This window comes from Myodes glareolus, chromosome 11 (genome assembly GCF_982192425.1).
Source record: "Myodes glareolus chromosome 11, mMyoGla1.1, whole genome shotgun sequence".
NCBI classification, from domain to species: domain Eukaryota; kingdom Metazoa; phylum Chordata; class Mammalia; order Rodentia; family Cricetidae; genus Myodes; species Myodes glareolus.
Genome location: NC_142036.1, coordinates 60,629,837 through 60,656,183, shown reverse-complemented (window position 1 = coordinate 60,656,183; position 26,347 = coordinate 60,629,837). Strand labels below are relative to the sequence as shown.

General features: G+C 42.2%; 1 protein-coding gene and 1 non-coding gene across 2 annotated transcripts in view; both read left to right on the top strand.

Annotated features, from left to right (window-relative positions):
- Positions 1-26,347, top strand: part of Fancm (FA complementation group M) — a 40,951-nt gene extending 14,604 nt beyond the window's left edge. Inside the window, exons 8-23 of the mRNA XM_087911789.1 lie at positions 953-1,039; positions 2,081-2,265; positions 3,776-3,982; positions 5,917-6,121; positions 7,716-7,861; positions 8,661-8,816; positions 9,811-11,602; positions 13,259-13,344; positions 13,450-13,512; positions 14,767-14,895; positions 16,451-16,604; positions 18,951-19,057; positions 20,449-21,036; positions 22,014-22,386; positions 23,686-23,977; positions 25,979-26,347. Coding sequence (XP_087767915.1) covers positions 953-1,039; positions 2,081-2,265; positions 3,776-3,982; positions 5,917-6,121; positions 7,716-7,861; positions 8,661-8,816; positions 9,811-11,602; positions 13,259-13,344; positions 13,450-13,512; positions 14,767-14,895; positions 16,451-16,604; positions 18,951-19,057; positions 20,449-21,036; positions 22,014-22,386; positions 23,686-23,977; positions 25,979-26,135 — 4,727 coding nt within the window. The 3' untranslated portion in view covers positions 26,136-26,347. The remainder of the gene's footprint in view (positions 1-952; positions 1,040-2,080; positions 2,266-3,775; positions 3,983-5,916; positions 6,122-7,715; positions 7,862-8,660; positions 8,817-9,810; positions 11,603-13,258; positions 13,345-13,449; positions 13,513-14,766; positions 14,896-16,450; positions 16,605-18,950; positions 19,058-20,448; positions 21,037-22,013; positions 22,387-23,685; positions 23,978-25,978) is intronic.
- LOC125388092 (U1 spliceosomal RNA) lies at positions 15,263-15,425 on the top strand. Its single transcript, XR_007228111.2, has one exon. It is a non-coding gene; the product is annotated as a U1 spliceosomal RNA (small nuclear RNA).

Here is a 26,347-nt window from a genome sequence, read left to right as displayed (position 1 = left end):
AGGATATTTGATGAATACAAATTTGTATAGGACTAATATACTAAGTAAGTAACAAACATCCGTAGTAGTTACTGGTTGTGAAAATTCTCAGAACTACTTAACATTGAAATATGGTTTAACTAAAATATTTTTTTCCCTTTTACTTTGCTGAGTCCATTTGAATTCTCTCTCAGAATGGAATTTTCATGAAAATTGAAGTTGTTATTTACACTTACGTGCTATCAAGAGGGCATTTATGTTTGACAGGCAAAAAATAAGGATTTTGTGTTTGGGGCCTGTTTTGAGGCAGGGTTCACTGAGGCTCCTGCTACCTTCTAAGTGCTGAGATTACAACTGCGTACCACCACACCATCATTTATTTATTTAGTTTTGCTTTTCAAGACAGGGTTTCTCTGTAAGCTTGGCTGTCCTGGAACTTGCTCTGTAGATCAGGCTGGCCTCAAATTCACAGAAGAACTGCCTGCCTCTGCTTCCTGAGTACTAGGTTTAAAGTGCCACCACTACCTGGCTTGCAAATTTCAAGTTTTAATGTGTTTTTGTCTTTGTTTTAGATTTATTTTTATTACTTTTAATTGTGTGTGCCCACGCATGTGTGTATGTGTACACATATGCGTGCATGTGCCTGTACCAGTGGAGGCCAGAGATATAGGGCCCCTCCTAGAGCTGGAGTTAGAGGTGGCTGTGACTCGTTTGATGTGGGTGCTGGGAACTAATCTTAGGTCTGCAAGAGCAGTATATGCTCTTGCCTGCTGAGCCACCTTGCCAGCCCTAACGTGTGTTTTCAAAAAGATGTTACGCCACAGTAAGATAATTACTATGAGTTGATCACGGTGGCGTACACTTTTATTCCCAATATTTCAGAACAGAAGCAGGCAGATCTCCAGGAGTTAAAGACCATAACTGATACAGAAAAACATATGAAAAAAATGGGTTTTTTTTTGTCCCTTTTCAGGAAATAAAGAGAAAACATTTTTCTATAGTCATCCAAAGTTAAAGAAACTGGAGGAAGTTATAATTGAACACTTCAGGTCATGGAATGGTGAGTAACAGTTTCAGGGCAAAGTAGTTACTGAAAAAAACTAAAACTTGAGGGAGAAGAGGGGGTTCTAATTACTCTGGATAAAGGTATTTAGAATTTCTGAGAAAGTTTGGATGGTTGGAATGAAAAGAAATGATGGAATTTGAGAAATAAGGTTTGACATGAAAAGTTTAGTTGGGTGCAGCACAAGGGAAATAGAGAATCAAGCAGCCTCAGTAGATTTATTAACTGCTGTGGTTCTGGGTCACTGGAGACACCAGGAGAGCAGGTGGCACAGCCAGGAAGTGTTGCTCCTCCCAGTTCATTCCTCCCCTCCTGAGCACCGCGACACTGCAGGGCGGTGCCCGAATGAACATCGGCTGCAGCATATGGTCATCCCTGGGGAAGCTGGAGGACTAGTAGGTTTGGAGCGCCCTGGCCGCATTCGCCAGGGCCTGTAGTGAAAATGGGGAAGGTTGATGCAGTCTGCTGGAGCTCTCCTGTGCTTCTGTCTGCGGGGTTTGTAAAGGGAAGTTGCGTGCATGTTCTGGAATTGACAGACTAGTCAGGTATTGGCCCAGGTATGGAGTTGATTTCTTGATCATTATTTTATGATAACTAATGAGAAATAGGGAGTCCAAAATGTCCTAAATACTTTTTGAAATGACGTGTGAGTATGTAATTTCAGGCCTTTGCTTGCTAGGAGTTCCTTTCCAATGCTGTTTTGTTTTGTTTGACTGTGGTCCTGGGGGGTTGAACACAAGGCCCTGTACACGCTAGAGATCTACTACTGAAGTGTTTTCTTTTTAAAAAAATTTATTTATTTATTTATTTATTTTGTACACAATGTTAGTTTACATGTCTGCCTACATGCCAGAAGAAGACATCAGACCTCATTATAGATGGTTGTGAGCCACCATGTGGTTGCTGGGAATTGAACTCAGGACCTCTGGAAGAACAGTCAGTTTTCTTAACCTCTAAGCCATCTCTCCAGCCCCTGAAGTGTTTTCTTAGCTTTAAAATACCTTTTTTTAAAAACGTAAAGTATTTCCTGTTGCACAGCTAAAAACACCACTGAAACAAAGTGCCACGAGACCAGAGTTATGATCTTCTCCTCGTTCCGAGACAGTGTGGAGGAAATTGCGGAAATGCTTTCCCGGCACCAGCCGCTCATTAGAGTGATGACGTTTGTTGGCCACGGCTCAGGGAAGAACACAAAAGGCTTTACCCAGAAGGAGCAGCTAGAGGTAATTAATTATGAATTTTGTAGGTGATAAAATAAAAATAGAATGGATTAGCTGTGTTAGAACCCATCTTATAATTGGTTACTTAAAGATAATTTTATAAGCAGGTCCTGGTGGTGCATGCCTTCAATCCCGACACAGAGGGGGCAAAGACAGGCATTCTCTGAGTTCAGGGCTAGCCTGGTTTACATAACATGTTCCAGGCCAGCCAGAGCTATATAGCAAGATTGTCTCAAAAACAAAGCAAAACAAAACAAAGCAAAACAAAAACAAAAACCCCAGCAACAACAAAAGAGATAACTTTAAAATTAATATGCATATAAAAATAAGCATGCTTCAAAATATCAGGTAATGAGTTTTATATAGTTTTGAAAGATTTATTCATTCATTTCATTAGTTTGGTGTTTTTACATAGGAGTTCATATAGTTGAGGTTGGCTGTGGCCTACAGATGTTCCTGTCTCTACCCTCAAGTGTTAGGACTTCCCTTACACCTGAATGAGTCTATTCTTGTATATCTAGCATGTGGCCTGTGTTTACCCCCACAGTGGTAGAGGTCTAGGAGTAATAGAATATTATTTTTAATATTTTTACAAATTTTTTTTGTTTTTTTATTTTCAAGTGTATGGGGTGTATCAGGGGGTTGTGCTTATGATCAAAGTAGAGGTCAAAAGTCGGTGTCAGATGCCTGTGAGCCATCTCGATGTGGGTGCTGGGAACCAAACCTGGGCCTTCTGCAGGCTTTTCATTGCTGGACCATTTCTCTAGCCCTTATTTTAAACCTTTTATCCCATTTCGTTATTTCCTGTGATGGGGGCTCATTTGTGTCACGGCTTTGTGTAGAAGTCAGAGGACAGTCTGAGGATGTCAGGTCTTTCTACCATCCCAGAGATCACACTCGGGTCATGTGGCTTGCTGGAGAGTGACCTTACATGTTGACCATCTTTCAGGCCTGAGACATTCTTTCTGATTTGCATATTTATGTAGAGACAGGCTCTTACTTGGTAGCCCTAGCTGGTCTGCAACTCATAGATCCCTCAGCCTCCTGAGTGCCGGGAGTAAGGAGAGCACTGCCATGCTGGGACTATATACCTAGTTTAGATACAGCTAACAATACTTTTAGTTCTGAGATGTGATGAATAGGAGTCATTGCCTCAGACTTTTCACTTGCCCTCTTCTCCTTTCAGCGATGCTAAAAGTGAAACCTGGTCATCCTCAGACTGACCAGGGCTGAGGTCAGTAAAGACTGAGAAACGTAAAGCCATTAGCAGTGATAGTAATTACTAAACAAAGGAGTCGAGGCTGTGCTTTCTGTCTCATCAGTGCTCTCGTCGTCTTTTGGCTTATTTTGTCATTTATGACTCCTCCTCCCCACTCCCATTTCTCGGTATCCCACTCCCATTTTAATGCTTTAAAATCTAATTTCACCCTTTCAAGATGAGCAAAAATGTATGCAAAGTCTGTGACTCTGTGGTAGTCCCATGCCGTGACTTTTTGAGTTGCTTGTGTTTGAGGTGGTGAGGCGGTTCCGTGACGGCGGGTATAACACGCTGGTTTCCACCTGTGTTGGAGAAGAAGGCTTGGATATAGGGGAAGTTGATCTTATCATATGCTTTGACGCCCAGAAGAGCCCAATTCGCCTCATACAGCGCATGGGCAGAACTGGCCGCAGGCGGCAAGGAAGGATCGTTGTTATCCTCGCCGAGGGGCGGGAAGAGCGCGTAAGTGGATTGTGTAAGCTTCACTGACTTGAACATTTGAGACGTGACACAAAGATGACTGCCATTGTCTTTCAGGAGTCCTTTAGCATTCAAAATTCAAGCACTGTAAGTAAATGTGACTTATTTTTTCCTATTTTTATTAGATTCTTCATGTTTTTGCCTGATTATAAGAGTTTTTGGCAGAATTCACTTTCCTAATTTTTACTCATTTGAAGAAATACATTTTGATTTTTAGCGTAGCTCAAAAACACTTTCATTTCAACATCTCCTATCTACTACTTTGTATTACTGGTTCCCTATGCCTCTTTCTTTCTTTCTTTCTTTTTCTTTCTCTCTCTTTCTCTCTCTCTCCCTTCCTCCCTCCTTCCTCCTCCTCTCCTCCTTCCTTCCTTCCTTCCCTCCTTCCTTCTCTTTCTTTCTTTCTTTCTTTCTTTCTTTCTTTCTTTCTTTCTTTCTTTCTTTCTCTTTCTCTCTCTCTCTCTCTTTTTCTTTCTCTCCCTTCCTCCCTCCTTCCTCCTCCTCTCCTCCTTCCTTCCTTCCTTCCTTCCTTCTTTCTTTCTTTCTTTCTTTCTTTCTTTCTTTCTCTCTCTCTCTCTCTTTTTCTTTCTCTCCCTTCCTCCCTCCTTCCTCCTCCTCTCCTTCTTCCTTCCTTCCTTCCTTCCTTCCTTCCTTCCTTCCTTCCTTCCTTTCTTTCTTTCTTCCTTTTGAGACAGAGTTTCTCTGTGTAACAGCTCTGGCTATCCTGGAAGTCGCATTGCAGACCGCACTGGCCTCAAACACAGAGCTCTGCCCCCATCTGCCTCCAGAGTACTGGAGTTAAGGCATGCGCCACCACCACTCGACTTCATGCTCATTTTGAATTCCCCTTATAGCCAAGGATGGCAAGGCTCAAGAGGTGTAGTCTTCCTGCCTACACCTCTTGAGCCCCACAGTGTTGCTGCCACAGTCTGTACGGTGCCTGGCTCCTGTATGCGAGGCAAACACCCTACCAACTGAGCTGTACATCAGCGCCTCCCTGGCTTCCTAGATGTCCATGTGCTTAGATTATTTTTTTTAACCATTGAATACAGTAGGTTTTGCGTTTTACATAATTAGCTAACAACTCAGGTGACAGAGCTTCTTAAATAGTATGGTAAGATATCGACTAACTACATAAAACGTTAGGACCGATCGAGTGAGCAATGCACGGTTCCACACGACAGAGTCTCTCATCATCTATGATAGTTTTTAGATATTGATTTCAAACATTTTATTTACCCTTCAATTTAACCTGAAAACTTAGTTCCATTTGGTAGGACTGTGGTTGTAGCGTGTGTGAGGCCCAGAAAATGATCCTAATGGACGTGATGTGTGTGTGTCAAGTCATAGTGGGTCCGGGGTCTGATTTTTTAGCTGGCCGAGCCACTGAACGTCATCATCTAGGTGTGTGTTTTCCTAACGGTGAGCTAGCACTTCCGTGTGCTGCACAGCGCTCAGGTGTCCTACACTAACTGTTATCTGTCCCGGCCCATGCTGGGAGCAAAGTGGAAATGTAGACAGGCGACCACGGTGACTTAACGTGGCATTTCTTCTCCCTAAATCCTCCCCCTTTCACTGGGTTTAACCATACACGTAGGTCCAAATGTCAGCCATATCAGAAGCAGAAAGCCAATTAAAATAAATAGGTCCATGAAATTCTCACGTATATGCATATATATTTCCTTTTTGCCAATAATTGTTAAGCTTATCTAATAATAGATTGTAAGATGATTTTTCTCAAGTATCTAACAGTTTACTGATCTGTTTTCATGCTTAAGACCATATGAATTCTCTTCTCTAGTACTTAAGTGAATCAAAGTTTAATTTTATGTTTAATCTCAAACATAGTCATTGCTAATATAGCGAAATGATTGTTATAAAACAATGGAAATTTCTACTGTGTATTTGCTTTGCAGACATATAATCAGAGCCAGTCCAACAAAAGAAGCATTTATAAAGCCATTTCAGGTGACAGACAGTTGCTTCATTTTTACCAAGGAAGTCCACGAATGGTTCCTGAGAATGTCAATCCTGAGTTGCACAAGATGTTCATCACACATGGTGCCTTTGAGTCTGAGAAGGCTCGGGACGTGCGGCGGAAGCCCTCCTCCTCGAGGACTGGTATGTAAACTTCTGCACTCAACGTGTTCTTCACCCTCCTCCCTCTGTTCTTAGTATGCCCTGTTTTTGTTTCACCCTCTAGGTCTTCTGTTCCCATTGGTACATCTCCTCCACCAGGAGTTCATGGGGCGCCGGCTCCTCAGAGCGCTTCTCTTGATGAGCAGCCTGGCGCCTCAGTTGAACCCACGTGCCTTCCCTGGCTTTGTTTCTGTCCCGGTTCTTTCTTTCATCCTTCCCAGGAGGCCACCTTGACTCTTACCATGCTTACCGCTTACCATGCTTACCGCTTACCACGCTTACCGCGCTCACTGTGCACGGGACTCTCCTGGCAGGAACCTTGCCCTTAGCATGCTTGTTTCCAGCACAGCCAACAGCGACTGAGTGGCGGTGTAGACGCTCCCAGTGTGTCGTGGCAGCAATCACGAGGCATTCCTTTGTGACTAGTATCTAACCCTACTACCTGTAGCATTGTTCTTTAGAGCCACATATGCCATAGATACAGTAGATAGGTAACTGTTTCCTAAAGGCTTGGAGAACACGCGTCAGCGCCTCTCCTCAGTCCTGTCGCGGTGTCATTTTGGAGAACGCCACCTGAAGGGAGCAGAGCATTCCCTGTTTTGTTGTTATTGTTGTTTGTTTTGTTTTTTGTTTGTTCTTGTTTGTTTGTTTTTTTCAAGACAGGGCTTCTCTGTGTAACAGTCCTGGCTGTCTTAGACCTCACTCTTGTAGACCAGGCTGGCCTTGAACTCAGAGATCCGCCTGCCTCTGCCTTCCTAGCACTGAGATGTGCTGGGATTAAAGGTGTGCACCACCAGTGACCGCAGCTGCCACCACCACCACCTGGCCTATCCCCAATCTTGACAGAGTATTTCTTTGAAAAGCTGAGTGTATGTTCTGAGATGGTTTGAGTAGTCTCTTGGGAAAGATCAATATTGATGTGACGGGGAGACACTGGCGGTGTGGAGTGACAGAAACTGAAAGGATCTTACTGAGCCGGAGGTCCTCTCCACAAAGTTTAAAGAGAAAACAGCTGCAGAGTAAGCATTAAGTTAGCGTGCCATGAGCATTTCCACCATCTACGGCCTGACGAGGGGGAAGGAAATCCTCCCCTCTGTACACCCAGGCAGGTACAGTCCTTCTGGGCACATCCCCAGGAGTAATGGCAACTCGCCTTCATACTAAGGACCAGGCTTAAGTTTTAAATAGGGAACAGATGGGAGGAGAAAAAGGCAAGGGGACAGAGAGTGTGAAGCAGAACTCTGGCCCAACTCAGGCAGAAAAAAATTCAAAGGTTACTAACCTAGGAACTCAAAATCTTTGGTCTGCTCTATTCCTCAAGACTGGTAGGAAGTTATATATAACGGAGTTTTCTGAAAATGTAAAGTTAACAACTTGAGCCAAATGATCTTAGGGGCTCTCTGACTTATTTTAATTTTTAAAGATATTTTATTTCTTTTTATTTTATGTGTTTGGGTGGGTGTATTTTTTGCTTACATGTAAGTTTTTACATAGAGTTCAGTTGATACTGTGTGTGTTATGTTTGTCTTGCCAGTTATTTTAAACCCCCTTTTGACTTAATTGTCTCGACTTCCAGGAGCAAAAGCTATTAATAAAGACGGGTTCTTATCAGAAGAGGAATTTAACCTCTGGAAGAGACTCTACAGGTTGGGCGACGGGGACCAGGTGAAAGGAGTGGTGTTGCCTGAGCCTCACTTCCCGTCTCTACAGGAGGACGCCATGGTGAGTTGGCTGGGCCCATGCAGTGGGTGGCAGCAGTGACATGCTTGCGATTGGAATGCCAGTCCTTAGTGTAACGATCGCTTCTGATGGAGGTTGTGCTGATTTCATGTGACTTGGTCATCATCCCGCAGTTAGCAAAGTGTGTGTGCGTGACCATTTCCCTGAGGATCTTAGAAGTCTCAGTATTTGACCTGCATAAAGGATACTGTCCCGTGTGCCTCTGTGCACCTGGTTTTATTTATTGGTCTATTTATTTGAAATTGTCTTCAAGACTTTAAGTTGGATGCTCTTGCCATCCAGCTTGAACAGACCCAGTGAGCTTGGTTACACTGGAGAACTGCCCCCAGCTGCATGTACTGTGAGAGCTGGAAGATGCTCGGGGTCCTCATCTGGCTGACATGTTTTCATCACTAGCGTGGAGAAGGACGAATGGCAGCGGGCAAGCAGAGTTGTGAGCAGCTTCTCAGGGCCACCTCCTTGTACTGCGGGATTTATATACAGCAAAGCAGAGATTTCAAAACCAAACACATTTTCTCAAATATTTGTTCTTAACATGTTTTGTAGAAACAGGAATATAGTAAACCATAACTCAAAGGACAGTTAATTTTAAATGTATTTAAAAGAGCAACCTTATATTTTATAAAATCATCTGCCTTTTTTCCCCTTGAGAATTTTAGTTGGCAGCGCCTATGTGAATTTAAATAATTTACATTAACCTTATTATTTGCAACTAAGCATATTTTTAAAATCAGCTTGTGAAATCTCCTTTTTTCTTACTTTTTTTTTTATCCTAATTAAGCCTAAAGAACCAACTACTGGAATTCGTCAACTCTCACTCTCTGAATGGAGGCTGTGGCAAGACCATCCGCTTCCTACACATCGAGTTGACCATTCAGATCGTTGCCACCATTTTGTAAGCGTCATGCAAATGATAGAAGAAATGAGACAAGAAGAGGTAGCACTTTTCCTCCTCCCCCTTCTCTCTTCTTCCTGCCTGTCTCCATTCCTCTTTCCCTCCCTCTCTCTCCCCTCTCTCTGTCATTTTTTGGAGACAGAGTCTTGCTCCCTAGCTTCTACTCCAGACTAACTGCCTCTGTCTTCTGAGCACTGGGGTTACAAACATTTGCGGCCTGCAATTCTCCTGACGAGGGCTTTCTCTCGCTAGTGTGGATAAGACTAGAAAACTGGAATAAAAACACTTCCTCAGTCCTTCTTCCTCTTCCTGCTCTTTTTTATCTGTTTGTTGTGTGTGGTGGGGGCAGGCGGGGGTCTCATGTGCTCCAGACTGCTGTGACTTCCCTATTGTAGCCAAGGATGATCTAGAACTTCTGAAGCTCCTGCTTCAGTCCTGGGGTCCTGGAAATAGAACCCAGGCTTCTCGTATGCTAGGTAAGCACTCCACCACCTGAGCTACAGTCTCAGTCCTTGACCTTCAGAATGTGAAGTCACTGTTGTAAGAAATAACAGTGCTTGTTATAATTAATTATAGATAGAGTATTTGTCAAAAAACAGCCGGGTAGTGGTGGTTCAGCCTTTAATCCCAGCACTAGGGAGGCAGAGGCAGGGGAATCTCTATGAGTTCAAGGCCAGTCAGTCCTATAAGAGGTAGTTCCAGGACAGGCTCCAAAGCTGCAGAGAAACCCTGTCTTGAAAAAACAAACAAACAAAGAATATTTGTTTTGTGCAGCCGCTTTTATCTCAATAGGAACTAATTTTCTGCCTTAAAAGAAGTATATTCTGTGTCTTGAGTACTGAGATTAAAATTAACCAATGATTTCACAGTGATGTGATTTAGATTTTTTTTTCTTGATTGGTTAGAATTTGGATGATTTAAAGCAAAATCAGTTGAGTGATACTGTTTTTTAGAAAAATAATACAGAATGAAACTCATTTCTTAGAATTGACTTACTTTGGTTTTCTGTGACTTTTCCTTGTTTCTTATTTTATAGGATGAATGCAGCTATGAGCGGAAAATTAAGCCTTTTCTACGAATGGAAGATGTAAGGTCAACATGTAATACTCCTAGGAATACATATAAGAATCTAGCCAGTGTCACCACGATTACTCACAAGACATCAGTTAGACCGAGTGGAGGCGAAGGCCGCTCCTCCTCGGTGACCGTGTCTGATGACGAGACTCCTCCCAAGTGCATGGAGACGACTGCTCTCAGGGAAAAGGCTTCCGGAGCAACAGGGAAAGACTCGACTAGGGAAGACGGCAACGAGGCTGCGGCTCCTCCCGACACCTGTGGACCTTCTCCTGCAGAAGCTGTTTCCCGGGTAGACCCTCCGAATGGGGAAAGCGTGGCAGGTGCAGGCGGCATCACCGCCGTGGGTACTGTTAGTGATGACGATACCCACCCAGGACCGTTACTAACGGAGCGTCCAGCTACCGATAAATCCCGCTCGTTTGCCAGGTATTCCTTAGATTCTGGTTATAGTAGTTTCAGTGACGAGAAATCTGTTTCGTCCAATCTGTTCCTTCCGCTGGAAGAGGAGCTGTACCCAGGTAACGCAGCTGAGCACTTTTATAATTGTCATCCGGTGACAGAAGAGGTGCGAGCTAATGTGGAGAGATTTCTCTCCTATTCTCCGCCTTCTCTCAGTGGACTCTCAGCCATGGAATGTGAAGTCACTCAGGATTTTGAACCTGACCGTACGTCCTGCTTACCCAACTCAATGCGTGAACACAGTCATAAACCTGCTTCTCCGACGTCACACTCGACTATGAATTCTCAACAAAACTTAGAAAAGAATTCAGTTAGACATGTTAGTCATCCTCCTGAAAATTATTGTGTTTTTGGCAAAACTGATAATAAGATTTCTGATCAGCCCTCTTGTGGCTCTGACAGTAAAGCCTATAATAATATTAAAGATAAAAACTTAATATCTAACAATTATGCAAATCTTGCAAAGAATTTGGTTGACGAAAATAGCCATGAAGATGATAGTGACCCCCCAGTATTCGCCAATGAGGGTGAAAGCTTACTATTATTCGAAGATAGTGTTGGAGAATTGGATGGTGTGGGCCTTTCTCCCTTCAGTAGTAATAGTCGGCCCCCATGTGTGTCAGATGAAACTCTTACACGTGAAATGCCCCCAATCTCTCGCTTCTTAATTTCTGATGAGCTTTTGTTAGATGATGATTCTGAGCCCGAAGACCCAATCACCTGTGATACCAAGAGCTGGAAATCTCATGAAGGTTTGAAAGACGAACATGGAGGATCAAAGAGTGAGGGGCAGACTTTCGATTGCTCTGCGGATTTATTTTCCATTACCTTCAATTTAGGCTTTTGTAGTTCAGGTTCTGATGATGAAATCCCCCATGTGTCCGGTAGGAGTAGCACACCAGAAGCAACTGGTCTCCCTGGAAGGCATTCTGATAAGGAAATCAGGGATGCCAGTGACACTGTGGATCCGCCAGGGGGAGCCTTATCACCAATCCGGGCAGAAAACCTGCAGTGCCCACACTCTGGGGTGAATAGAGAACCTGCCTCTCCCTGCTTTTCCCCATGCTTGCCAGTGAAGAAGAGAGTTATGAGTACGCCGCTTTCTAAAGCAAACGTGTGGAGCCTGTGTTCTAAGACAGGAGCAGGCGTGCGGAAGATACCAGGTTCTACCGAGGAAAAAGCCGATATACAGAGGTCCAAAGTGACGTTGAGTCCAAGAGTTGACGATTTACGAGAAGAGCTCAAAAGCAGTGATCGTCTCTTTCGGCTACGGTCCCCTCAGCATACTGAAGGTAAGAGTATATCGCTGTGAAATCTGTGAGGTTCTGGAAACACTCCAGAAATAAGTCTGTACTATTCCCAAACTAGCTTTTCTCAGTGTGTGTGTGTGTGTGTGTGTGTGTATACTGAGGAAAAATATATATATATATATATATATATATTGGATAATTATGTGTGTATTCCTCCTTAAGCTGATGCAACCAGAATGCTTTATGTTCTTTACTATCAAATGTACAACGACTTATAATTTGACACAATTATTTGATGGTAAAACTCAAGCAACCCAGTCAGTGGTAGCACACACCTTTAATCCCAGCTCTTAGGAGGCAGAGGCAGGTGAATCTCTGAGTTCAAGGCCAGCCTTGTCTACAGTGTGAGTTCCAGGACAGGCAGAGCTACACAGAGAAATTCTTTCTTGAAAAACAAAAACAAGCTGCAACAGTGTTTCCATAGTCAGAACGGCCTGCTTGAAAGAGTCAAGAGTTTTACCAGGCAGGACTGCCGGCATTTTAAAACAGCACAGTTTTTTTCCTGCTATGGCTGAAAACCGAAATGCTTTAGTCTAGTCTTTCCCAAGCATTCCCAGGCTTTCTGTGGATTCAGTTATCCACGTGGGCGCCATTCTGTAACATGAAGGGTCCTGTTGAAAGTTCTACATCCAGGCCGCAGGCAGCAGGAAGATTTAGGATACTAGGCTGGTTTGAGCTTCTGAGACCTCAACGCCCACCCACAGTGACATACTTCCTCCAACAAGGCTGCACCTACTCCAAATCACACCTCCTAATTATGCCACTCTCTGATGGCTGAGCATTCAAATGTATAAGCCTATGGGGTCGTTCTTATTCATATCACCACACTCAGACACGTGCTTGCTTCTGTATAAACACACGCTGGCCTTGAACTCACAGAGATATACCTGCCTCTGGGTGTGCGCCACCACTGTCCAGCCCAGAAGAACCTTTTAATGTTATTTGTTACCTATGTTTTCATGATGCAATTGTTTCAGCTGGAGTTATGTAAATCATGGTCACACTGGGCCCATGAGATGGCTCACTGGGTAAAGACTCTTCCAAACAAGCACTGTGACCTGAGATTATCCCAAGAAACATGGAGAAAGGAGAGAACAGACGCCCACAAGTGTCCTCTGATCTCCATGTGTGTTTTCTACTATGTGACTGTCTCCCCCCCCCACAGTAAATGTTTTTTAAAAAAATGAACATGGACTGATTATATCTTATATAAAAATATTTGCCTTTTTTCTCTTTATATTTTATTTTTTAAATTTTGAACCTCATTTAAATATATATTTTTAAAGATGTGTTTTTATTTCATGTTACATGCGCTGTCTTACAGAACTGTGTCTAGATGTTGATAATGCTGACTAAACTTCTGACGATCTTCTGTTTATTCGTTTTGCTGAGACAGGGTCTCGCTATGCAGCCCTACTGGCCTTACACTTATTTATGTAGTAGACCAGACTGATCTCAAACTCACAGAGATCTGATTGCCTCTGCCTCCCAAGTGCTGGGATTAAAGGTGTGCACCATCATGCCTGGCTTGACAACCTGTTACAAAAGTAAATAATGAGATTGTCTTTAGGAAATTTTATTGTAGTCATCAATGAAATGGTTTCTGATTGACAAGATTTACTTTTCAATTAATTGTAGTTGAACACTTAACTAGTGAAAGTGAAGATGATGTTTTCCTGAGAAAAACTAAAAAACCCAAAGCAAATGTCCTGAAGTCCCCTGAGGTGAGTCATTCGTGTCTCACAGTGATGTAATCAAGTGAAGACCCTGCTCTCCCCTTTCAGACTCTGTGCCACATTTTAATTAAACTGTTGATCTGTTTTATCCAGGATCAAAAAAGCAGTGACGTTGATTCGCCTGTTCATGTTGTGAAAAAGTCCAGGGTTCTTAGGGTACGTAAATTGTTGGCAGTACATAATACCTAAATTCTTCTTACAAAAATGTTTGGTTTTTATTATTTTAGGTTTATCTCTCTCTCTCTCTCTTTCTCTCTCTCTCTCTCTCTCTCTCTTTGTGTGTGTGTCTGTGAGAGATACTTAGAAGATAAATCGATACTATATCTTATACAATTAGAATTTCTACTAATTGTAGAAATTAGTATTATTATACTAATAATACTAATTAAAGTATTAGTATTTATACTAAATACTGCTAAAGAAAAGTATTATTATAAACTTTCCTAACTATGTAAATAAGGCAGAAATGGAAATAATAGAGAAGAAAGTAGGTCACTGAGGTGGGAATTTGGAAGCTGTGATGAGAAAAGGCGACCTTTAGCCTAAGCGTTGGGAGCTGTAGTAAGCTTGCTGAGAGAGGAAGGGACCCGAGTCACAGCTGGTAGGGGGTGGTGCTGCAGCAGAGTGAGCAGCTCACACAGCGGCCCATGCAGAATACTGCGCCTCTGCACTATGAGGCTTTGCCCTGAAGAATTTGTCCTGCCTACTCCAACGCAGGAACGTGTAACTGCTTTGTGTTTAAAGTGGTTTCATTTGTTTTACTGTAGCAGCAGACCCCGCAGACGATGCTTTATGGATCTTGTGTCTAGCCTAGAGTCATTTGGAAAGTTAAGTCAAAACTCAGCCAATCCATCTTAAGCTGGCGTACTCAGACCATGAAAATTGCTTTGACATTGTGCCGAATCTAAAATGACCAGTGGCTTATAAAAAGTGAATTAAAATTCCGACAAAGCTGAATGTTATGCTGGGTTCAACAAAAATTATTTCGATTCCCTGAAGTATTGATAAGCCTTCTGTTCTTTTACTGGCTTCATATTAAGAAGTGGTTGTAGGTCTCGGGTAAAATCTGTTACTGCTATGTTACTTTCTTGGTTTCAAAGGTTTTCTGTGTGTTTGGATGGACTTTATCTTCTGTGAGACCCTTGGAAATCTAAAGAAAACTCTGTAGGTTTTCATCAGATGTTTTTGATGAAATACTGAGTTGGCTGAACACAGACACTAACACTGGTGCTTCCTGATTTGACATTTGTGGGTCTAACTAGTGAGAACCATTTGATTCTAAGAGAATGTTGAATCAAATACTTTATAATTAAAAAATAGAAATAAAATGAATCCCTCTTAAGAAATGCAGTCAGTTAAATCAGTACAGTTGGTCTTTTCTTCTGTAAGTGTTGTGTTAACTCTTTGTAGTCAGAATTGTCATCTAGTGATGAGAGTGAGCACTCTCTCACGCCATGCTCACAACTGGAAGACTTCAAGGATCGTGAGAGGAATGCCAGGAAAGGCTCCAAAGTACGAAAGAAAAAGAATCATGTAAAGGTAACCTTTCCTTTGTCTCTTTAATGTATATAGTATTTATTACATGCACACATACACATGTGTATTAGTATATATGTGTATGGTAAATATCCATTAGATGCATGGACGGAAGGAAGGAAGGAAGGAAGGAAGATGTTTTGCTTCTTTGTATCTATGCACCATATATGTGATATATGTGCCTGGTACCCACATAGGCTAGAAAAACCTATTGTTATAAACTATTGTGATCAACCACGTGGGTGCTGGGAGGTGAACCTGTGTTCTCTGGGAAAAGCAGACAGTGCTCTTAAAAAAAAAAAAAAAAAGCTTAAGTGCTGAGCCATCTCTCCAACCCCTCAAACCTCAGTTTGTAAGGAAGTATTTTCCCATCCTGACCTGGCAGGGGAGATACCTTGATCACGAAGGTGGTTTTCCCAGGGCAAGGCTTATCCATTGCACTCCGGATGTGCTGACCTCTGAGATTTCCCTCAAATGCGGGAGACTCGACTGTAGAGTTTATGGTAGTGGGGGACTGCGTTCGCTCTCCCCTGGAAAAAAGGAAAAAGAGAAGTATTTTCCCACCAGTTTTTTTTTTTTTTCTGGAATTAAAATATCTCAAAGTGCCAAGTGCATTGCCTTTTGTTTTTCTTTGTGTTTTTTTTAAGTCTTGTTAGTGATATGTTATTTTGAATGATTAAATGAAGAAACTGAAATGTATTGAGAACTTATTGTTCAAATTGAAGGAAATGTAAAGACAGACCTGAGTTTTAGAAAATTTGTTTTTATAGTGCTTGCGATTTCTTTAAAAAGGCAAGGGGAAAAAAAAGAATTTCTTGCATCATTTACTTCGTATGTGAGGCAGGGGTTGATGCACGCATGCCACCGTGGGAGGGTGGAGGTCGGAGGACAAACTGCAGGAGTCGGTCTCTCCTCCAGCGTGCGGGTCCCGGGGATGGGCTGCAGGTTGTCAGTGTTGGTCACGTTTGCCTGATGGGCTATCTCACTGATGATCCCGTTTTTTCCCTTATCTTTATTCATTATTTTAAATATTCGCCAAGAGTTCTCTGCACCTTTCCCTCCTGTCAGTGCTGCTGATATTCTGGCTTTCCAGGCCAGAGCTCAACTTTTGGAATCTCTGTAGACGGTCTGTTGGGAACATCCAGCAAGCCAACTAGTCTCTTAAATATTGTTTGACCTAAAATTATCAGAACAAATTTTATATAGGTACCCCTTCCCTTTTTGTGTAGTTTTAAATCTTATTTTGGCTCTTTGCTCTTGAAAGCATTGACAAGAAAGCCACCTCCTTAAGAGCATAGGGTGGCCCTGGCTCACGTGACTGTGTTGTCGAATGTTGTTCCCCACATCAAGAATGCATAAGGTGCTGGCCATGCCTTGATCTCAACCTTACACACTGTGCACATGGATTGAAATGTCACACTGTACCCCATAAATATGGACAATTACATGCCAGTTCAATTTTGAAATAAAAACCTAAAAATATGATTTCCAGAACAAAAACTGTGAGAGAGAATTATTTTCATTTTCTGGGATGCCTTCCCTTCCTTGTTTTTCATAGAATATAGCTCGGATGTTTCTAGATGACGAGGCAGAGGTTTCGGAAGAGGATGCAGGCTGTGTCTCATCAGATGAAGATGAGTTGGAAAATGAGCAGGAATCGTCTCTTCTCGACTTTGTAAATGACCAGACCCAGCTTTCACAGGCTATAAACGGTAAGTGCTGTCATGGCAGTTCATAATTATTTCCAGTGTGCCTAATGTCATATTTAAATACGGTCTCTTTATTAAAAGAAACTTGGCTCTACAGGGATTAGATTCAGTATGTGCACAATCTTTGTTCATTTTCATTTAAATTCTGCAGTGCTTGCCTTCTGATTTACCTAGGCAGCTCAAACACATTTAGCTAGTGTTCAGTGCCTTCCTTTTGCTGTTAACGTACAACAGCTAAGAAAGAGATGCTTGATAGTCTTCGTGTGAAGCGTTCTTTCCAATGGAAGTTAGACAGTGTGTGTGTGTGTGTGTGTGTGTGTGTGTGTGTAAACTAAAGTGTGCAGTGTTTTACATGATGAAACAGTTACTCAGAAGAGAAGTGGGGGGAGAGAGGGAGACTTGAACTTGCTAAGGTGGGAGGCATTGAACACAGGCCATTTGCTGTTATAGTTCAGATGTTGTGAGCCCAGGTCTTAACTATGGACTCTATAAGCCTCCTGCCTGAGCCTGCTGATTGCTGTAATTAGAGAAGAGCACATTCCCTTGCCTGGTGACCAAGTTGCCCCTGTGAGGCGTAGGCCTCATTGAGAATGTGTCGTCTGATCAGTGATGAGAAGAAAGTCATTCAGCAATGTGGGTGAATCAGACCAGTTGAGGAAAACGCTAACCTTGCTAATGTATCGCTAAGGGAGATCTACTTGAGCATGCCCATGTTCACAGCCCATGATTCGGATTGGCTACCACCTAAGTGAGAAGCGTTCTGATTGGCTCATCAGTATTCTGGCCTTTCCGAGAGCAGGTTTTGTCAGCCTTTCTGTTTCTGCAGACTGCGATATAATTTAGAGCTGCAAAGTTTCTGAAAGACCATGAGTTTAAAGGGGAAAAATGTGTTTATGAACAAACTTCTCCGTACCGTAATCCTGACTACACAGTCTCCAGAATACAGTGTAGTGCCCTCAGTGGGCAGTGATGGATGTGTCTTTTGCTGATTTTAGTAAAATCTGGTAACATTCAAAGATAACAGCAAATTCAGAGGCCCTCAGGCAGCGGCGCTCATAGACTTTTGAAGGACTAGCGTCATTGCAGAAGGGAAGCAGGAAGCAGAGACAGCAGTTAGGCCAGTCTGCATCGTTAGTACAGTCCGAAGTAGAGCTGCTGCCGCAACACAAAGAGCAGTAGCGGCTCCTATAGGGTTGGTACTGATAGGGGAGAAAGACTAGATTCTGGACAGCTAAAGGTGATGGGGTCTCTGGGCTGGAGTCACAGAGTGCACAGGTGGACTTCTGCTGCTCGACCAAGAAGATGGAGTGGTTTGAACAGAGAGAGACACCGGATCTCCACTTAGACACAGCGCCTTTGAAAGAAAAGACTTCAAAGCTTATTTTAAAAGTACAAAGAAATTCTTATTTTCATGTGTTAAGTATCCTTTGCTATGATTTTAAAAATGATAAGCATCAATAAATAAAATCCCATGTTTTCCCACTTTGTCCTTTACTAGAAATTATGACCATTTTAGTCTCATAGAAGTTTTTCTGTACATTTTCCTTTCTGAGAGACTGGATCCTTCTGCTGTTGGAGGTTTTCTTTAGTACTTGCATGAGTCAGGTGCAGTCCTGAGGACGCTATGTGCTTTTGTGTGGAGTAGGAAGCTGTGGTCCTATTCCTCATTCTCAGAACAGACTTAGAGAAAGTTGTCTACAGTCACCCACTAGGTGATGATTCTCAGAGACAAAACTCTGGCGTCACCATCATTGTTATCCTTAGTTTTGGTTTTTGAAAAGACAGGCTCTCCCTATGCAGTTGTGGCTTGCCTGGAATTCACTTTGTAGGGCAAGCTGGCCTCAAACGCAAAGATCTGTTCACCTCTGCCTACTGACCATAGGCTTAGAGTCGCATGGCACCACACTTGGCCTCTGATAGCATTTTAAATAATTGGTTTTAGGTTTCTCTTCACATTTCTTTTAAAATTTATTTTTTCCATAAAATCATTTTAGTCTAAAAATTAAAGATGGATCTTTTATTTCTTTATTGGAGTTTTGTAGTAGGGCTTCACCATGTATCCCAGAAGGGCTTCATACTTGCTATCTATTCAAAGTACCATATGTAACCAGAGATTCCCCTGCCTCTATTTCTGGAGTGCTGAGATGTATTTGGGTTTTGGGTGCGATCTTACTATGTTGCCTAAGCTGATGTTTACATACAAACGTGTATGTACGTGTGTCTGTCTCTCTGTCTTCTCCATAAATCTTTTTCTTAATGTTGAGCCATGCAAATTGAAGTAGTCAAAGTTAAATGAAGACTTTCATGTAAGTGATTTGTACCTGTTTTCCAATTCTCATCTTTACACAGATTCTGAAATGAGAGCTATTTACATGAGATCCGTGCGGAGCCCACTGACGAACACTAAGTACAGAATGGCCCGTGAGAAGCATAACAACATGAACATTTTCTCTCAGGTACTGACTTCAGAAGTAACCATTGAGGATTTTCTGTCACGATTTGAAATGCTGTCATATTAATAAAGCTTCTGTTGTGTTTTTAAACTTAGAAAGTCAGAGCTGGCTCGGATAATTGTACTGTGCAATTTTTTTCCCCAACTATGAGAATTAGTTTAAAGGAGATGAAAAGAATTGATCATCTATTAGTTAGTTTTTTATATGCCATACTTGTTTTAAAATGTTTTATTTTTTATAAAAATGTTTCTTGAGATTACAGATGGATCTTTTATTTCTTTGTTTACTGATGTTTTATGGTAGGATTTCAGTATGTAGCCAAACTTGCTGTGTATTTAAGGTGCCACATATAACTAGACATTCTCCTGCCTCACTCTCAGTCCTCTGGGGTGCTAGGATGTTGTTGAGTTTTGGATGAGAACTTACTGTGCTGCCCATGCTGGTCTCCGACAGATGTTTTATCTGCTTACTTACTGACTGTAGTACTGACTGTAGTCCTGGCATTGAACCCAGTGACTCCCATGTACGAGGCAAGTGCTGTACCTCCTAAGTCAGTGGTTCTCAACCTTCCTAATGTTGCAACCTTTAACACAATTCCTCATGTTGTGGCGACCCCCCAACCGTAAAATTGCTTTCATTGCTACTTCAGAAATGTAATTGTGCTGCTGTTATGAATCGTAATGTAAAGGTTTTTTGGAGATAGAGGTTTGCCGGAGGGGTCATGACCCACAGGTTGAGAACTACTGTTCTAAGCTACTACCCCCCCCCCCCACACACACACATTGGTTTTGAACTCAGAAGATCTCTCTGCCTCAGTAGGATTATAAGCACAACATTAGGCATGGCTAGTATGGCTTTCATTTAAGGTTATATTTTTTTCTGTCCATAAATTGCCATGTTCAGCGTAATAATAGGGCTATTCAAATCTATATTTAATTTTGTGCTTATTCTATAGCACTTGCCACAAGTTTTTCTGACTGCCTGTAGTTGACTGTAAATTTCTAGAGGGCAGATTGTTTCCTTCCTTTTTTTCTTCCTTCTTTCATTTATCTTTTCTTTTGTTTGTTTGTTGTTTGAGACGGGGTTTCTCTATGTAGCCTTAACTGTCCTGGAACTTGCTCTGTAGACCAGGCTGGCCTCACACTCACAGAGATCTGCCTGCCTCTGCCTCCCAGTGCTGGGATTAAAGGCATGTGCTACCACCTAGCTCTTTTGTTTTGTTTTTTAATCTCTCAGTCCTCATTTTTCCCATTGGGCCTGGATGGCTAGGATAGCCTTCATTTAAGGTACTGAGTAGACGTTCATGAAATAGAATAAACATTAGTGCCTCAAAGAATGTAGATTCAAACTAGTTATAAGATAAATTTAAATATTTCTATCTATTTTTATTATAGATTCCCGAGCAAGATGAAAGCTATTTAGAGGACAGTTTTTGTGTTGATGAAGAGGAGTCTTGCAAAAGCCAATCATGTGACGAAGAAATCTGTGTTGATTTTAACTTAAGTAAAGATTCCTTTACAGAGGAGAATGTAAGATATAAAACCCGGTATGCAGTAAAGCTGAGACAAATGAGCACGAAACAAAACTCTCCACGGCCAAAAAAGAAGCTGTCTCGTATTATCTTACCAGACGATGACTCCGAGGAGGAGGTTCGCACCATGAGTGACAGAGAAGACCCCAGTGCCGATGGCGGCACTGCGGACAAGCACACGCAGCAGGGCCAGCAGGGCCAGCAGGGCCAGCAGGGCGGTTCCGGGCCTCTTGGGTCTTCAGCACAGCCCCAGGTCCTTTCTGATCCACCAGCTCATCAGAATCCCATGCAGAGACATCAGGTGGTACAGAGTAGAACGGCTGCTGTGGCTGTTGTCCCTGAAGTCGCGAACCTCGAGGCTCGGAGCCATAAAGCAATCCCATCTACTTCTTCTCCGTGTGCGAGAGCTGAGTCAAGGAAGGAGTATGGGAAACATCCAGCAGAGTTGAAGGTGTGCATGAAAATGAAGAAAAATGAGTTGTTTGGGGGAGGGATGCTTTCTTTTTTTGTATTTTATCCTAAGTAACTCAAAGACAAAAGTAGTGTTTTGTTCTTTTGAAGTAGTCTCCACCTGGGGTTAGCTGGCTGCCAGCCGCACTCGAGGTCCCGTGAGAGATGCTGTCATATAAGGGACCGTGACAAAAAGTGATGGAGCGGAACCCTTGAGGGCTTCTGGCTTCTGCGAGTTTACAGACCCGCTTATGCCCACAAATGTGCATATACCACATGTGCATAACACACACACAGAGCTCTCATACCCAAAGATTTCTAACCCATTGAATTCATCACAAATAACTTCTGCTGGCTGTTGATTTGTTTAACCTAGGGTCTTGCTATGTAGCCCAGGCTTGCCTCAAACTCTTTATCCTGTGTTGACCTCCAACTTCCTACCTCCGTCTTCCTGGTGCTATGATTACAGGTGGGTGCAACTGCACACATCTGGCTCTGATTTGCCAGTATTTTTGGAAGGGTTTTACATTTAACTCATAATGGATATTGGTTGTAGCTGTCTTAAGAGTGTTTATCTGGCTTCATAGACCTGACCTTGTAGAAAAATTAAGAAAGCCTATCCTCAATTTTTGAGTAAAGTTTGCAAATTCTCAGCATTACTTCTTGTATAAATGAAGCTGTCTGTTCCTAGGCTCTGTAGGTTTTTGGTTATTGCATCTCTCGCTCTTCTGTTTTTCAAAACAGGTTTTCTTTGTGTAACAGCCCTGGCTGTCCTGGAACTCACTTTGTAGACCAGGCTGGCCTAGAACTCACAGAGATTCTCCTGCCTCTGCCTCTTGAGTGTTGGGATTAAAGTCATCCACCACCACTGCCCGGCTACATCTCTCTTTATCTGGTCAGATTACCTGTTTATCACATGTGACATTTATGACCCTGATACATGTTCAGCTGGGCAGTGACCAGTGCTTTCCCTTTAAGGTTGATGACCCAGAGGAAGGCAAGACCTCAGCAGCACCCTGTTCTAATTCAACCCTCCATGTGACTGAGGTATATCCAGCCCTGAGCTTTCCACATGAAGGAAATAGAGCTTGCATCCTTGTGGACAGTCGTGAAATCATTTCTGGTTTAGAAGTAATTTCTTCGCTAAGAACGGTGCATGGGTTACAAGTAGAGGTTTGTCCTCTTAATAGCTGTGATTACATCGTCAGCAACCGCATGGCGGTGGAAAGGAAGTCTCAGGCCGAGATGTTGAATAACAGCAGTAAGAACAAGTTCATCGAGCAGATCCAGCGCCTGCAGGGCATGTTCCAAAGAATATGTGTGATTGTGGAAAAAGACAGAGAAAAAGCAGGTTTGTGTTTTCAAATGTTTAAAATTGACTATTATTTAATTCATTCTTTGCTGCCTGGGTGGATCATTTCATACTTAATACCAGGATGTTTTTCATTAGTCATTGTGTTTTCATGAGGTGTATGAAAGCTGACCAGGGAGAAACCAAAGGCAAAGCACACTTGTCGTAAGACCTTTCCAGGAACGTCAAGAAGGAACACTGCAGCCTCAGGGAGAGATAGGAATCTGGTGCTTAGGAGCCAGGGCTCACAGCGTCAGTGGGAAGAGCTGAGAGGTACCCCTACCTGAACAACTGCTTTATTATGGGTCAGTAAGGGAATGGTATTGTTTGTTGTCATTCTGAGTGTAAGTGATGTACGTGAGAGGGGCAAGGAGGGTCATTCTGAACACAGTAAGATGGGGTTTACTTAAGTCACTGAACTGGGTGTCTAGGTTGCACCTAAAAATGCAAGATTGGAATTATTGCTAGAAGAGTGAAAAGATTGTGATATGTAGAGCCAGCAGATGCATTGGTTTCTGGTTTCCCTACAGCTCTGTGGGTATTTCTTTGACAAGCCGTTGCCTCTGAATAACAAGTTGGTGGCAAGATGCTTGTCCTGCTCATCTCATGGTGCTGTAAGAACAAAATAGTACCATGTTGTGGAAAGCCATTATGGAAGTACTGAAAAATTAAGTAAAGGAAATAGTGATTTGTATAAAACATTGGTTTGGAAATTGGGCAGTATATCTTTCCTCATTCTGTCCCTAGTGAATGGTAACATTGTATCTGGATAAGTCACGTTATTTTTTTTTCCTAACTGGAAAAGTGAAGAGTAAAGAAAGTAGTTCAAAACAAAGTGGAAATATGGTAGAAGTGATGAAAAAGTATCTGGAGGAGGAGCGTATAATGGGGATTGCCACAAAAAAAGAGTAGAGTATGGAAAGCAGTGAACAGGAGCGGGAAGGACCTCGTCATTGGGATCAATACACAAGTTTATATCAACTAATCCAGTATTTAATGAGCTTCTTCATAGGTTAATTTCAGTTGAAGACAAAGATGTCTGTCGGACGTTGGAGAATCACTTTACAGCTCAGTTGTAGTTTCTCTTTGGTAGAAGGCACCGCTTGTTAACTCAGTGATGAGATACTAGAATTCCAATAAAGTTATTTTTATTAGAATTAATAAAATAATATTAATAAATAATTAAAATGAATGAAAATTAATAAATTAATAAATTAATAAATTATTAGAATTATAAAAAAGATATTTTCCCTGATTTTAGTCAGTAAATTTCATTTTTCCTGACTATGAATTTTTTAGGAGACATATCGAGACTCTTTAGAAGAACGAAGTGTTACGACAGTCTGCTAACCGCCTTAGTTGGAGCTGGAATCCGAATCCTTTTCAGCTCTGGACAAGAAGAAACTGCAGATTTACTAAAGGAGCTATCATTGGTAGAGCAAAGAAAGAATGTTGGTATTCATGTCCCAGCAGTGTTGAGTCCTAGGAAATGTGAGGCCCTTCAGTTCTATCTGAGCATTCCTGGTATAAGTTACATAACTGCCTTAAATATGTGTCACCGGGTGTCATCCGTGAAAAAGATGGCTAACAGGTATGTCTGTTTTACTGGGATTTTTAAATGGCCACTATTATTTTTAAAAAAGTCTTTGAATTATTTAGTGTGTGTGTGTGTGTATATCTGCACGTGCACGCACGTGTGGGCACATGCATCCCCCTGCCTGCCACAGTGGGCCCATCAGAGTCACAGGACAGCTTTTGGGAGTTGGTTCTCTCCCACCATATGAAGCCTTAAGGGTCAAACCCAAGTGTTCAGGCTTGGTGGCAGACACCGTTAGCTTATCTTGCCAGCCACTCTGTTATGATTCTTGTAAAATTATTTTCTATGCCTTTACAGCTAGATTCTTCTTTCTATATGCTTATTATCCGTGGAGCTCATATTTTAAGTTTCTATCTTGAAATTCCTAGTAGTACCTTAGCATGTTTTATATCACTTTCTCCCTTCTAACCCTTCCCAGCTACCTTCCCTCGTCTACCCCATGCTCTCCCCAAGTTGATAGCCTTTTTATCATTGTTACATACATGCATTATGTGTATGCACAAATATATGTAAACATCACGTGCTGAGTCCTTTTTTGTGTGTATATGGTTTCAAGACTGACCATTCTATACTGGACAAGTAAGGGGGCTCACCCAAGGGAGAGGCTAATTCTCCTTCTCCCAAGAGTCATTAGTTGTCTGTAGTTCTTTGTCTGTGGATGGGACCCTAGGAAATTTTTCCCTTCCACATTGACATGTCCACTGGTACTGGACATTGGAATTAAAGACAGTTGATCCACCATGTTGGGTAATGGGAATTGAACTTGGTTCTTCTGGAAAGAGTCGCCAGTATTATAATCATCTCCCCATTCCCCAAAAGCAGCTTCTTTGTTGAAGACGGAGAGTTATATTTATCTGTGGGTATAAGGTTAAGTTTTAGAACGTAGTTAGGAAATATGCCTTCCTAGTAAGGTGGTGGGATCTCCGCTGAGATCCATGACCTAACTGGCCACAGGTAGCTGACTGGGTTTAAAGCATCCTGTTGAGTGGGCAGGTAATTGGGCAGGTATACAGCTATTGGTGTCACAAATAGGTAGAGCTACTGATTGTTTCCCTCCCTCAGCAGCTTACAAAGCACTGTCTGAGCCCTGATTGTGTGGTGCCTTCAGCATCAGGTTTACCTTAAACCTCTGAGGCAATCAAGTGCCTTCAGCATTAAGGGCTTACCTTAAGCCTCTGAGGCAATCAAGGACCTCTGTTGTTATGGGAGTCTCTTGTCTAACCCTAACTACCCAAAAGGCGGCTTGTCATGCCTGCTACTGGGGGGTTCTATTAGTCTATAGGTCTGTGGGAAGCATTGCCAGCCAAAAGTGGCATAACTTTATTAGTTTTATTTATAAATATATTCAGTTATATGCCATGTTAGGTAAATATTAAAAATAGTTAATTCCTTAAGGCTTTTTGCAAGCATCCCTTAATTTATAATAGGTTCTCTCGTCCTAGGTGACTAAATTGTGTGACGTTGACAGCAAAAACTGGCCTGCGTGCCTTCTTAGGAATATCAACCCGTCACCTAAGGTCTTCCCCCAGAGGCCCACTTTTTAAAGATCCAGTCTTCCCACACTGCCACCCTCAGCTTCAGGTCCCTAGAAATGAATGTCTTGGGGAAGATTTCATACATATTTGCTCCATTGCAGATCTGGTGGTTTAAGATACTGTAGGTGGTTGTTTGCACGGTCCTACTACATACCCTAGGAATTAGCTAGACTAGGCTTTTTCCAGACTCGAGAGCTGGCTTTCCTCTGCCAGAATACTAGAACTGAAGGAGTGCCATGCCCAGGATTAGTCGGTTTAAAGAAAACAGGTTTTTGTTGTTTATGCTAAGGACATACTAACGAGAGGCACAAAAGAAGAGGTTTTTGAGTGTGTACTGGGAACTGAGTGCAGTGCCCCATGCCTGCTGGGCAGCTGGTCTACCACTGAGTCACAGCTCTATTCCGAGGCATGATAAAATCAGTAAATTTCATGAAAGCCAGATTCACTGTTTCTTTTTCAGCTCACCTGAAGAAATCTCCGTGTGCGCTCAAGTAACTCGCCAAAAGGCTGAGGAGATCTACAGATATATTCGCTGTACATTTGACATGCAAATGTTACCAAATGATCTCACCCAGGATAGACTGAAACCTGACGCATGCTCAGCACTCCAAGTGTGATTATGAAAGAACTCTCCAATACTAAACATACTTCAATAATCATTGTAGTTCGTGATTACCAGTTTAAAATATGTAAATATTTCATCCTTATATATTGTATACTGTTATTTATAGACTATAATTTATTTTTAAAAGGAAACCTTTGATGTTTTGTAATCATTTTGATGAAACCGTGAAACAACTTTTTATTGAATAAATCAAGGCTGATGAAA